The 12172-nt window shown below is 63.7% G+C and overlaps 2 protein-coding genes across 2 annotated transcripts; one reads left to right on the top strand and one right to left on the bottom strand.

The window, feature by feature from the left end:
* Positions 1–1711: 1711 nt before the first annotated feature.
* CIDEB (cell death inducing DFFA like effector b) lies at positions 1712–5226 on the top strand. Its single transcript, XM_005290112.4, has 5 exons — positions 1712–1885; positions 2382–2526; positions 3219–3368; positions 4412–4602; positions 4994–5226. The coding sequence occupies exons 1-5, from the start codon at positions 1845–1847 to the stop codon at positions 5130–5132; spliced, it is 666 nt and encodes a 221-aa protein (XP_005290169.2). The 5' UTR covers positions 1712–1844; the 3' UTR covers positions 5133–5226.
* Positions 5227–5378: 152 nt separating this feature from the next.
* NOP9 (NOP9 nucleolar protein) lies at positions 5379–11265 on the bottom strand. The gene is given in 11 exon segments (XM_065565338.1): positions 5379–6147; positions 6382–6487; positions 6570–6689; positions 6691–6801; positions 7081–7209; positions 7297–7437; positions 7632–7821; positions 8169–8310; positions 8437–8562; positions 9101–9502; positions 11008–11265. Coding segments are annotated over 11 exon segments (1791 nt in total). The 5' UTR covers positions 11174–11265; the 3' UTR covers positions 5379–5989.
* Between the last annotated feature and the right edge of the window lie 907 nt (positions 11266–12172).

The following is a 12172-nucleotide window of genomic DNA, read 5'->3' as shown; positions in this document are numbered from 1 at the left end:
GAACCCGCTCTAACCCCCCCGTGGTTAGGTCTCCAGCAGACAGTCGAGGGGGGCTGGCCCCAGGCAGCATCCCAGGACTGGGGGCTGCTCCCCAAGATCCCCACAGAGGGGCCCAGGCCGGGGCGAGCAGCTGGGGGGGCAGCGCCCCCTACGGGCCAGAAGGAGGAAGACGACGCAGACTCTGGGGCTGAGTTTGAATTCCCGGTAAGGCCCCCCCCCCCCCGCACCTCTCTGCCCAGCCGCCCACTCCCTGCCCCATGGCACCCCCTGCCCGGTGCCCCACACCCAGCCCCTCTCCCTGCCACATGGAACTCCCTGCCCAGTCCCTCACCCCCATCCTGCTCCCCACCCCTTGGTGCCCCCTGCCCAGCCCCCCAAACCCCTACCCCTCTCCCCGCCCCACGACGCCCCCTGGCTAGTCCCCACCCCACAGCACTCCCTGCTCAACTTCCAACCCCTGTCCCACTCCCTCCCCACAGCATCCCCTGTCCCACTCCCCACCCCCTGATGCCCCCTGCCCAGCCCCCACCCCACAGCGCCCCCTGGCTGCCATGACAGATCCATCTTCTCTCCACCTTTCCAGGACATCGATCCAACGTACGCGCAAGTCACGTTCTCCTGCTTCACCTTCTGCCAGGGCCAGGGGCTCTCGGCCTCCCTGGAGCATGTGTACAGCACCCCTGACCTGTGACCACGGCGACCCCCCAGCCCGGCCCCAGCCCCTGCCACTGGGGGTCGCTCTCCAGCAACCTTCCTTCTGCACCCCCACCAGCCACAAGGGGCCCAGGGGTTACAGTGGCTGGGAGTCAGGACTCCTGGGTTCTATCCCCGAATTGGGGAGTGGGGTCTAGTGATTGGGGGGGGGGGGGGGGCAGAACTCCTGGGTTCTATCTCTGGCTCAGCAAGTGGAGTGGGGTCTAGTGATTAGAGCGGGAGGGGTTGGGGGGCGGGATTCCTGGGTTCTATCGCCGACTTGGGGAGTGGGGTCTAGCAATTAGAGCAGGGTGGGCTGGGAGCCAGGACTCCCTGGTTCTAAAACCAGCTCGGGGAGTGGGGTCTAGTGGTTGGGGGGGGTCTGAACTGTTGGGGTCTCTTCATCCACCAAAGGGACCATAATTGGGTTGTTATCCCCCACACACACACACCTTTCCTGGGGGGGGGGGGGGGGGCTGTTCACACCCCGGGGCCCCTTGTAACTGAGGAAGGAGCCTGGAGATCGGATGATGGTTCGGGAGCAGACTAACCGGTACCAGCTACGCCGCCAGCTGCCCCCGGGAGCCGGCCTGGGGGGCCACCAATAAAAGTGTCTTTGCAATTTGATCTGGTTCCTTCTGCGGCTTAATGAAGGATGCGGGGCGGGGGGCGCAGCGCGTGGGGCGCACCCAGCCTGTCCCGGCCCCGGGGGATAGAGCTGCCTGCTTGCACTCCAGAGAGCAGGGGGGTGGGGCTGGGAGCCAGGACAACTGGGTTCTCTCCCTGTCTCTGGGAGGGGAGTGGGGTCTAGTGGTTAAAGGGGGGGGATCTGGGAGCCCAGACTCCCCTGTTCCATCCCCAACTGTGCCTCAGTTTCTCCCCCTATAGCACAAGGGGGAGCAGTGGGGTCATCAGTGGCACCCGAGGCCTCACTTCCTGCTCTGGTACCCACCTCCCTCCCCGCCCTGCCACGGGGGACCTTGGAGTTTGCCTCCCACCGCTGTGTGTCACCCTCCCCACTCCCCGCCTCTGAGCTGTGGAGTCCAGAGTCCAGGCTGGTTGGTAGCGGACGGACCAAGGGACGGGGGAGCCTAACGCCGGACAGACACCCTGACCCCCAGGACAAGGACCCCCCCAACCACGCTAACACCATGGACTATGTCAGCGCCCTGGCCCCCGCCTCCCTGCTGCAGTGAGTGGGCTCAGACCCCCCAAACTGGGGGACCCAGGGGGGCCTTGGGCTGGGGGGCAGGACTGGGGGTGTCACCACCACCCCGGAGGGCCCCTCCCCCACAACATGGGGTGTCAATTCCCCCTACCCCTAGGAATGGGCCATTCTACTCTCACGCCTCCCCTTCTATGACTTGGTGTGTCCCCTCCTGCCCCCCCTCCACAGAAGCCGCCCCCCCCCACCAAGGGAACGGTTTCTCCCCCGTCCCTCCCTGGGGGTGGGCTCTTCTCACCTGTCCCCCTTGAGGAGAATGGTTTCTACCACCCCACAAGGTACCCTGTGTCCCCCAGGGATGATACCCCCCTAACAGGACACTGGACCCCCTCAGCCCCTCCATATCCCACCAATAGGACAATGGGCCCCCCAACCACCATGTTGCCTCCCTCCCCTCCCCCCCAAACCATGACAACAGTCTGCCCCACCCCAAGCGCCCCCCACTCACCCCCTCCCCCCCCAGGTCGGTGTCCAGCGCCGGCTCGGAGCTGACTCGTCGGGTCTGGGCCCCCCGTGCTCCCCGCCAGCGCCCCTTCCGCGTCTGCAACCAGCGGCGTGGAGGCCGCACGGGGCTGATGGCCGGGACCCTGCAGGAGCTGCTAGCCAAGGTGAGCCCCCCCATACCCCGTGCTCCCCCTACTACCCCGACTCCATCCCTCACTCCCCCCATACTCCCTCCCCACTACCCCGACACCCCCACCCTGCTACCGCCAACACCCCCATATTACCCCCCACCAATACCCCCTGCTCCCTCCAGCCCCCCTAATTACCCCTGGCCCACTCGCTCCCCCCAGACCCTCACCACTCCCTGACACCCCTTCCCCACCCCACCAGATTCTTTGTTACCCCCCCAACTCCCCAATCCTACCTCCAAAAACCCTCGCTCCCCCCCACTTGCTCATGCTCAGACCCTCCATGCTCCCCCCACCCCGCCAGACCCTCCTGCTGCCCCCACCCCACTCCCTGACCCCCATTGCCACCCCCAGCCCCACCCTGCAGCACCTCACCCAGCCCTGCCCCATTGTCCCCCACCAGCCAGCCTGCTCCTCCCCCTCCTCTCTCCCACTCATCAGCCTGCAGGACCCAGGGGCCAAGCTGAGCCGCCCCCACCTCCCTGCCCCCCAACCCCCAGGCTGCTCCCACCTACAGCTCCTTGCTCCCCCTGCGCCCCACACTGACTCCTTACTGCTCCCCCACCCTTTCCTGCTCTCCCCACCCTACACCCTCATTGCTCCCCCACCCCACACTCTGCCCCCCACATTCTCGGGGTGCTCCCCCCTCACCGCTCTGCCCCCCACAGGCGATGGAGGCGCTGCTGGTGGCGGGGCTGGCAAGGCTGGTGCTGGAGGAGGACGGGACGGCGGTGGAGAGCGAGGCCTTTTTCCAGACGCTGCCCCCCGACACGGCCCTGATGCTGCTGGGCCCTGGGCAGAGCTGGAGCCCCCCGCGGGTGAGTGAGCCCAGCCCCACCCTCCGTCCCCCCCATCCCCTATACAGCCCCTACAGGGGAGACCCCACAAACACACCCCAGCCCCCCACAACCCCTGCAATGGAGACCCCCCGTACCCCCCCCACAGGGGAGATGCTGAACACACCAACCCAGTACGCCCCCTAAGGGGAGACCCCCACATGCCCTGGCCCCCATATACAGAGACCCTCACACACATCCTGCCCCCCATATACCTCTGCAGGGGAACCCCCAATTCCCCTTCTCCACATAGAGAACTCCCCTACCACCCACACAGGAGTGACCCCCCCCTCCAAAGTGAGAGGTTCCCCCACACCCCTACCAAGAGAGACTCCCTATGGACACACACACCCCCAGTCTCTCCCCACCCCCATGAGACACATGCACCACACCTGTCCAAAATGATAGCCCCCCATGGGACACCTGAGTCCCCCCACGCCTCACCCACAATGCCCCTGCCCAAGATCCTCCCCATACACCCCCAACCCTAGATACAGCACCCCAGGAGACCGAACCCCATAGCGCTCCCCTCTTGCCCCCACAGGTGAGACACCCTATATGCACACCCCCACCCAACTTCCCTCCCATACAGCCCCCAAGTGAGATCCTCCCCACCCCAGGAGCAGTAAAGGGGGATGGACACCACTCACCCCCTGGGGCAGGGGGGGTGGGATGGGGGATCTCCACAGAGGGACATGTACAAAGGGGGGGGAGGGATCCTGAGAATGGGGTGGACTTTGGGGTGGGGGGAAGTGAAGGGTCATGGCCAGAGCTGGGGGGTGGGTGGGAGGGCTCTGACATCACTACTGCTAAGGGGTGTGGCCAGAACTCAGGGGATGACATCACTACCACTAAGGGGTGGAGCTAATGGAAGTGGCCAGCCCAGGGAGTGCTGACATCTCTAGCCCCGCCCCAACCCAGAGCCGCACAGCCCCACCCTGCCCCCACGGTGCCAGTGGCTGGCCAGGCCAGGAGTGGGGGGGGCCACCGGAGGTCCCCTCTCCCCTGACCCCGCTGTGCTGCAGGGAGGAGCTCAGGCCTATGGGTGGAGCCGGGAGCGGCCGCGCCAGGGGCAGGACATCGCCCGCATCACCTTCGACGTCTACAAGCTGGGCCCCCGCGACCTCTTCGGGAGCCTCAACGTGAAGGCCACGTTCTACGGGCTCTACTCCATGAGCTGCGACTTCAAGTGCCTGGGCCCCAAGAAGGTGCTGAGGTGGGTGACAGCCCCCCTGCCACGCCTGCTCCCCAAAGCGCCCCCCACTGGCAGGGACCGCACCCTGCTCCCGCCTGCACCTCCCCGGCAGGGCCCCTGCCCCTCCACCCTGATCCCCCCAGAGCCCCCTGCTAGCAGGGACCCCACCTCTGCCCCCTCCCAGTACCCCCTGCTGGCAGGGCCATCTGCCCTGCCCCGCAACCCACAGCACCCCCAACTGGCAGGGACCACTGCCTCCCACAAAGCCGCCCACCCCACACACCCCACTCCCCATTCCCCCCCCAGGACATCCCCTGTTGGGCAAGGCAGGGACTGCAAGAGCCTGGAGCTCCCCCCACAGCGCCCCCTGCTGGGGCACCGCGCCACATCTCACCCCCTTCTCCCCCTGCAGGGAGGTGCTGCGAGTGGTCTCGGCTGTGATGCAGGGAATGGGGCAGCTGCTGCTGGGAGCCTCCAGTTACATCCGGCGCCTCCTGGAGGGGGTGGAGACCTGGCACCAGCCCGCCCGGCTCAGCCACTGTGAAGACTGAGGCCCTTGGCCTGGCCCCATCCCTACCCCACCCCAGTGGGCTCAGTGCACCCACGACGCTGCTGCTATTACAATAAAAAGGCTATTTAAGTCCCTTTCCAGACCTCCTCTCAGCAACAGGAGCCAGAGAGGGGGCAGCTAAGGGGATGTGGGGGTTACCGTGGGGCTAAGGGGGCTGGCTGGGGCACAAGAGTCCCCCTGCTGGCTAACCCCCCCCTTACACACACTGAACACGCAGCAGAGCATGTAGGGAAATAGAAACCTTTATAGAAAATCAGGATTGGAACCGCCTCTGTGCAGTTGGGAGCAGACAAGAGGGAGAAAGGAAGTCCAGAGCGGCCCCTAGTGGGGGTGAGTCCTCCAGGATCTCTAGGGTTCAGAACAGATAGTGGGTAGGGGTAAGGACCCCAACACAGACACCACCCGTAGTCAGTCCTCCAACATCTCTATGCTTAGGTGCCCACAGGGACATAAAAACTCCACAGCACCCACTCTGGCATTCAGCCCTCCAGGCTCTCTATGGTTAGGAGCCAACAGGGACATAAAGACACCTACAGCATCCGCTCTGGTATTCAGTCCTCCAGGCTCTCTGGTCAGAAGCAGATGAGAGCATAAGACCACCACACAGCACTCCTGGTATTCAGTCCTCTATAGTCTCTATGGTTAGGAGCCAAGAGGGCCATAAAAACTCCATAGCACCCACTCTGATGATATTCAGTCTTCCACAATCTCTATGGGTAGAAGCAGATGTGAGCAGCACCCGCTCTGGCATTCAGTCCTCCAGGATCTCTATGGTTGGAAGAAGAGTCTCTCCTGGTGCCAGAAGGGGCTAGCAATCCCATCTCTGCCCCCCAGCATTCAATCCTCCAGAATCTCAGCGAACAGCTCCCTGCGTTTGGTCTCCGCCTCTTGGTGCCGGTCCCAGTCTCGCCGGCGGTTCACGAAATGGGTCAGGGCGAAGTTCCGCACCAGATGGTGCCCAAAGGGGTCATTGCGCAGCTGCTGCTCCTGCTCGGCTGGGGGAACAGATGGATTGGGGTGAGAGATGCGGCCAACTCTTGGTTGGGGCACGGGTGCTTTTAACAGCACACAGGAACGGCCCAGTTTAGGACAGGAAGTGATCAAAGATCCTGTATCCAGTCCAGGGATTAGGATAGACTGGTCTGAACTGGGATTCAACTAGGACGCCGGGGTGGGGAGAGGAGCTAGGGCCGGAACTGGGGGGGATGGGAGGAGAAGGGGGCTCTTACCCAGTTCCTGGGCAATTTGTCTCTTGGCCGGCAGGGTGGCCCGGCTCCAGATGGCGTCCAGGACTCTGCTCCCATGTTTGTTGCAAGCCAGAGACACATAGTGACCCTGAGGACGAGGGGGGAGAGTCAGATGCGTAGCTCGAGCGCTGCAAGCTTCCCCACAGCAGTGCCCCTGGCCCCGCACTCACCTGGAGCCCGCGCAGCACCTTGCGCCTGGGCTTGCGGGGTACAGAGGGGCTGGCCAGGAGGGCGTCATAGACGTGGCTGCCGGCCGGGCTGCAGGCCAGGGTGACCAGGTCGTGCGGGGGGGAGAGCGGCCAGGCTTCGCAGCACGGGGGAGGGGTCGGCGAAGTGCAGCAGGTGCTGGAGCAGCAGGGAGCCGTGGAGGGAAACCGAGGCCAGGGCAGGTGGGGGATCAGGCTGAGAGAGGGGGCGAGGGGGAGGGATTAGGGTGGAGGGCATCCCATCCAGCCCCTATCCTCCAGTCACTGCTCCAGCAGTGATCCACCCTCCCCAGCCCCCCCCACCCCTCACATTAACCCCCATTTCCCTCCTCCCCCAATAACCCAGTCCCTCCGAGAGCTAGCCCAGGCCCCCACAATTCCTCCACTGCCCCCCGTGCTGCTTTATCACTGCCCCAGGGGAACGACCCCTGCCCCTCAGCCCAGCTCCATGTGCCCCCCTTTTCCCCATACTCACCTGCTCTTCCAGGGGGGGCTGCACCTCCTGGCCCTCACCCGGGGCGTAGTACACCTCATAGGGCAGCAGGGAGGCAAAGAGGGGAGCACAGGCTGCCCGCCGGACGGGGGGCTCCCAACAGTGGAAGGCCTATGGGCAGGAAGGGAGAGCCCGAGATGAGAGCCAGGCGAGGGGCGCAGAAGTGGGGGCTGATCTAGGGGGAGGGCGGCTACTCACCTCCATGAGCAACTGCAGCGCCTCCTGCTGGCTGGCCCCGCACCGCCGGCAGGCTCCCAGCAGCGCCGTGGCCACGCCCGCATGCCCCTGGGCCAGCACCTCCTCCAGCCCCGGCCCCAGCTCTGCCAGCACCTTCCCCAGCTGAGAGGGAACAAAGAGAGTGTCAGGGGGCGGGGCCAAGCTCACCCACTAGCTCCTCCCCCCATCAGGTCCAACCTCCCTCCACATGGACCCCATTCACCCCCCCACAGCTCCACCCCACTCCCCACCATCTGCTCCATGCCCCCTCCCCCCACACCTCCCCCTCCCTGCCCAGCCCCCGTGGCCCCACTGACCAGCTTGGGGGGCGCGGCCCCGATGAGGCGCTGGAGGGTGAAGTTGGCCACCCCATGACCCGCCAGCGCCCGCAGCTGGCCCCGGAAGTGCTGGCGGTAGAGCGCCCGCAGCATCCGCGGCTCCGACACCTCCAGCACCTTGTCCAGCACTCGGCTGCAGACGGGGTCCTTCAGGAACACCAGCAGGGGGCTGCAGGGATCGAGGGGCCGTTAGCCAATCAGACAGCACCAGCCTGGCCCAATGAGACTGCACCCCAACCCGCTTACAGCCAATCAGAGTACACCCATCCAATCACCAGCCACCTGGCTCAGCTCCTGGCAAATCTGAAAGCAGCTGCTCACAGCTCAGCCATTCGTAACCCAGGTAGGCACAATCACCAATCAGCACCAAATCACCAATTACAGCCCACTTCCCTTCTCCTGACCAATCAAAAAAATTACCCAGCCAGCTTCCAGCCATTCACACCCCACCTAAGACAGCTGCTGACCCCATAGCCAATCAGAGCCCTCATGGCCACAGCCAATTAGGAGGCTCACCTGCATCCAGCGGAGGGGTTCCGTGAGCTCAGGTAGCCAATCACGGAGCTGCACAGCTCAGCGCAGGCCTCGGGCAGCTTCCTGTGCAAAACCTCCAGCGCCACCTGCAGGCAGAGGCTGGCGACTCTGTGGGTGATGAACTCTGGGGAGGGGACAGATGGACGGGGTGAGTCATGGGGGTGCCCCCAGCAACTCCAGCCCTGGCCTCTCCCAGCAGGGGCGCTGTGGGGTGCTCCCAATCCCGCAGGGGGCGCTGGGGTCGGCTCACCTGCGATGTTCTCCTCGAAAGCAGCAATGAACTCCCGCAAGAGGGCCAGGAACGAGTCCGGGACTTCAAACTCCGCCGGCCCCTCGCTCTCAGCTTCAGCCCGTTTCTTGTGTGGGGTAGGGGGCCCTGGAGGGGCAAGATAGGAAGAGCAGGATGAAGGGGACCATCAGGTGGCGAAAGGGGTGACACTGTGAGTCGTTAACCTGCGGAACTCACGGCCACTGGATATTCAGAGGGCAGAAACAATGAAAGGCCAGGGATGGGGGATCAGTTCCCCCATTCTTCCTACACCCCCTTGTGCTGGACCCTCATGCCTCTGTGGGGCATTCTGCCACCCCTCTTCTCAGTCTCAACCCCCACACACACATACTGGGTCCCATTTTACACTCCCCTTCCCACCTGGACCCCACTGTCCCCCGCAGCTGCTGTACGTCTCCCCACTACTGAGTCCCTTGTCCCCTGCCTCATCACAATGTGCCCCTCCTTGTTCTCTCTCCCCATCCCCCTCAGTCCCCCACCTTCTGTTTCCTCCAGTCTCTACCTCCTCTTGATTCTCCCCATCCTCCCTTCCGATTCTCCCCATCCTCCCTGCCCAGTCCCCACCCCAGACAGCACCCCCCATTGGTAGTGTGTGGAAGGGACACTGGCCCCGATCAATACTCACCTGTCCCCGAGAGCCCCCGGGCCGCATCAGAGCCGACACGGACTCCCCCCAGTACCTGCAGCAGGGTCCTCACCACAAAACTGGCGTGGGGGTCCCGGGCGAAGGCCCCCAGCTCCTCCCTCACGGCCCGCCCCAGCTGCAGCACCAGCTCCTCTAGCGTCCCAGCATCCTCCTCTCCCAGCAGCCGAGGAGCCCGGAGCAGGGCAGCCTCCAGAACATGGGCACCACAGGGGTGGCAGGCGGCCTGGCGCAGGGCAGGCAGCAGGGGGCGCAGGAGCTGGACCAGCAGGGCAGGCGAGGCCTCGGGCAGCAGGGCCTGGAGCAGCAGGGAGCCGGAAGGGTCCAGGGCCAGGGGCAGCGCGGAGCCCACCGCCTCCTCCAACACGTTGGTAACGAACAGACCTGGAGGGGAGAACACAGTGAGAGATGTACAGCACCATGCACCCCTGTGACATTATGAGTGGAATATAATCTCCCATTGAAAGGTGACACAGGGCCAGAAAGAGTTAATTAACTCACAGACTGACCTGACCCAGGGCCAAACTTTATAAAGACTGGTTAGGAAGATATGTAAATACATAGAGCTTTGAAATGCAACCTGCATTGTCAGAGCTAGAGGGGAGATGTTTGCTCAGGTCTTGTAACGTCAGCAAACAAGTCTCATCTATTGCTATAGCTTTGATTCAGAGATCAAAAAAGGAGCAGCACTGTAATATTTATGAAGATACTTGAGGGAAATAGTATTATTGTCTATATGTCTCTTTGAAGGTTGTGGCAACCTGTATCTGAACTCAGAGTAGCAACCGTGTTAGTCTGTATCCGCAAAAAGAATAGGAGTACATGTAGCACTTTAGTCTCTAAGGTGCCACAAGTACGCCTGTTCTTTTTGTATCTGAACTGTTTAATGGATAAGTTACCCTGTGCTAATTGCCAGGATGGTAGGAGAAGGGAAGTGAAGCCTATTGTTTTCTCAGGCCAAAAGGCTGCTGGAAATGTATAAAAACCCCGGGACACGAGCCTTCATCAGAGATCTGCTTTGGGTTTCAAGAGGGGGAAACCCTGAGCCACAAGGCCTGAGCTCCCCAGTTATTGACTGGAGTCACCCTGAATATGGACATTGGACTATTTCTAAGAGGACATTTGGCAACGACAGGCTCATCTCTGCTATATGTATCTAACCCTCAAGAACTGAAGGCGTCCGTCTGTATATTCATCTTTTAACCAACCCTCTTGCTCTTCTTTTATAATAATTTTAGCTTAGTTAACAGGAATTGACTATAAGTGCGTATTGGGGGTAAGATCTATGTTCTCATTGGACCTGGGGGTGTGGCTGATCCTTTGGGGTTAGAAGAACCTTTTTTTTATATGATGAGATAAAATGTTCAAATCATCATCAGACCTGACAGGTGTGTCTGGGTGGAGGCCTGGCGCTGGGCACTTTAAGGGAACTTCTGAGGCCCCCGTGAGGTAATACAGAGGCTGGTTTGGGCTGGTTGGTAAATCTAAGGATTGGAAGATCCACCAGCGTTTGGGGTTTGCCCCGTTCTGTTTGCAGTTCACCCTGATTGAGTGACCTCAGCTGGCTCCCCCGGGCAGCATCGTCACAACCCCGCAGTGACCCCACTATCCCCCCGCCACCTCCTCCGGCACGTTGGTGATGAACAGACCTGGGGAGGGGGGACAATACAGCAAGAGATGTACAGCGCCGTGCACCCCCCTGGGACACCCCCCCAGGCGTCCTCCAGCACATTGGTGACGAACAGACATGGGGGGAGGACAGAGTGGAAGACATACAGCGCTGTGCATCCCCCAGCGACCCCACCACCCCCAAGCCGCCACCCAGGGGGGCGGGTGGACAACAGTGAGAGACGTACAGCGCCGAGCACCCCCAGCGCGCCCCCGCTCACCCCGCTCGCTGCCCGGCCCCAGCCCGGCCCGGAGGCTCTCGGCGGCCCGGCGGAAGTAGCCCGCGGCGTCGGGATCCAGGCGGGGCCGCGCCCCCAGCCCGGGGGGGTCCGACCCGGGCCGCCGCCGCTTGCGCCCAACGCCGCCGCCTCGGGGCGGGTCCGCCATAACCCGGCCCGGAGCGCACGTGGGGCCCGCGAGAGGAGCTCGGCTACCGCGGCATGCCCCGCCCCTGTCCCGGCATGCAATGCGCCCAGCCCCGCCCCTGTCCCGGCATGCCCCGCGCACTAAGCCACAAGTCCTATGGGAGGGGCGGGGCTTCATCTAGTGCCGCCAACACAAACCAGAACACCCCCGCCCCGCCCCTAGACCCCGCATATGCCCCGCCCCTTTCCTGGGGCCCCGCCCCCGCCCGCTCCATCCCCCCCTCTCTCTATCCCTCACTCTCCTCCGGCCCTCACCCTCACTCAGTTTCACCGGGCTGGCTGGGGGGCACTGGGGTGGGGCCAGGGATGAGGGGTTGGGGTGCAGGAGGGGGCGCTGAGGAGGGAGGGGCTCCAGGCTGGGGATTGGGGTGTGGGCTCTGGGGTGGGGCCAGGGATGAGGGGTTTGGGTGCAGGAGGGGGGACTGGGGGGGCTCCAGGCTGGGGATTGGGGTGTGGGCTCTGGGGTGGGGCCGGGGATGAGGGGTTGGGGTGCAGGAGGAGGGACTGGGGGCGCTCCAGGCTGGGGGTTGGGGTGCGGGCTCTGGGGTGGGGCTGGGGATGAGGGGTTTGGGGTGCAGAAGGGGGCTCAGGGCTGGGACGGGGCAGGTGTTGAGGGCTGCGGGATGGAAGGAGTTTGGGTGCAGTAGGGGGTCCGGGCTGGGGCAGGGAGTTGGTATGCGGGGGGGTGAAGGCTTTGGGGTGAGGCCAGGGATGAGGGGTTTGGGGTGCAGGAGGGTTGCTGGGGTGGGGGGGGGTCTGGGCTGGGTTAAGGGGTTGGGGTGCGGGAAGGGTGAGGGCTCCAGCTGGGGATGTGGGCTCTGGGGTGGGGCCAGGGATGAGGGGTTTGGGGTGCAGGAGGGTTGCTGGGGTGGGGGGGGGTCTGGGCTGGGTTAAGGGGTTGGGGTGCGGGAAGGGTGAGGGCTCCAGCTGGGGATGTGGGCTCTGGGGTGGGGCCAGGGAT

This window comes from Chrysemys picta, chromosome 13 (genome assembly GCF_011386835.1).
Source record: "Chrysemys picta bellii isolate R12L10 chromosome 13, ASM1138683v2, whole genome shotgun sequence".
NCBI lineage: Eukaryota > Metazoa > Chordata > Testudines > Emydidae > Chrysemys > Chrysemys picta.
The sequence above is the reverse complement of the archived record's forward strand: the minus strand, read 5'-3'. Positions and strand labels throughout refer to the sequence as shown.

Coding starts and splice junctions, on each gene's coding strand:
- CIDEB (XM_005290112.4), top strand. CDS start 1,845: ATGGACTATGTCAGCGCCCTGGCCCCCGCCTCCCTGCTGCA. Junction 1,886..2,381: donor GCCCCCGCCTCCCTGCTGCA/GTGAGTGGGCTC, acceptor CTCCCCCCCCAG/GTCGGTGTCCAGCGCCGGCT. Junction 2,527..3,218: donor TGCAGGAGCTGCTAGCCAAG/GTGAGCCCCCCC, acceptor TGCCCCCCACAG/GCGATGGAGGCGCTGCTGGT.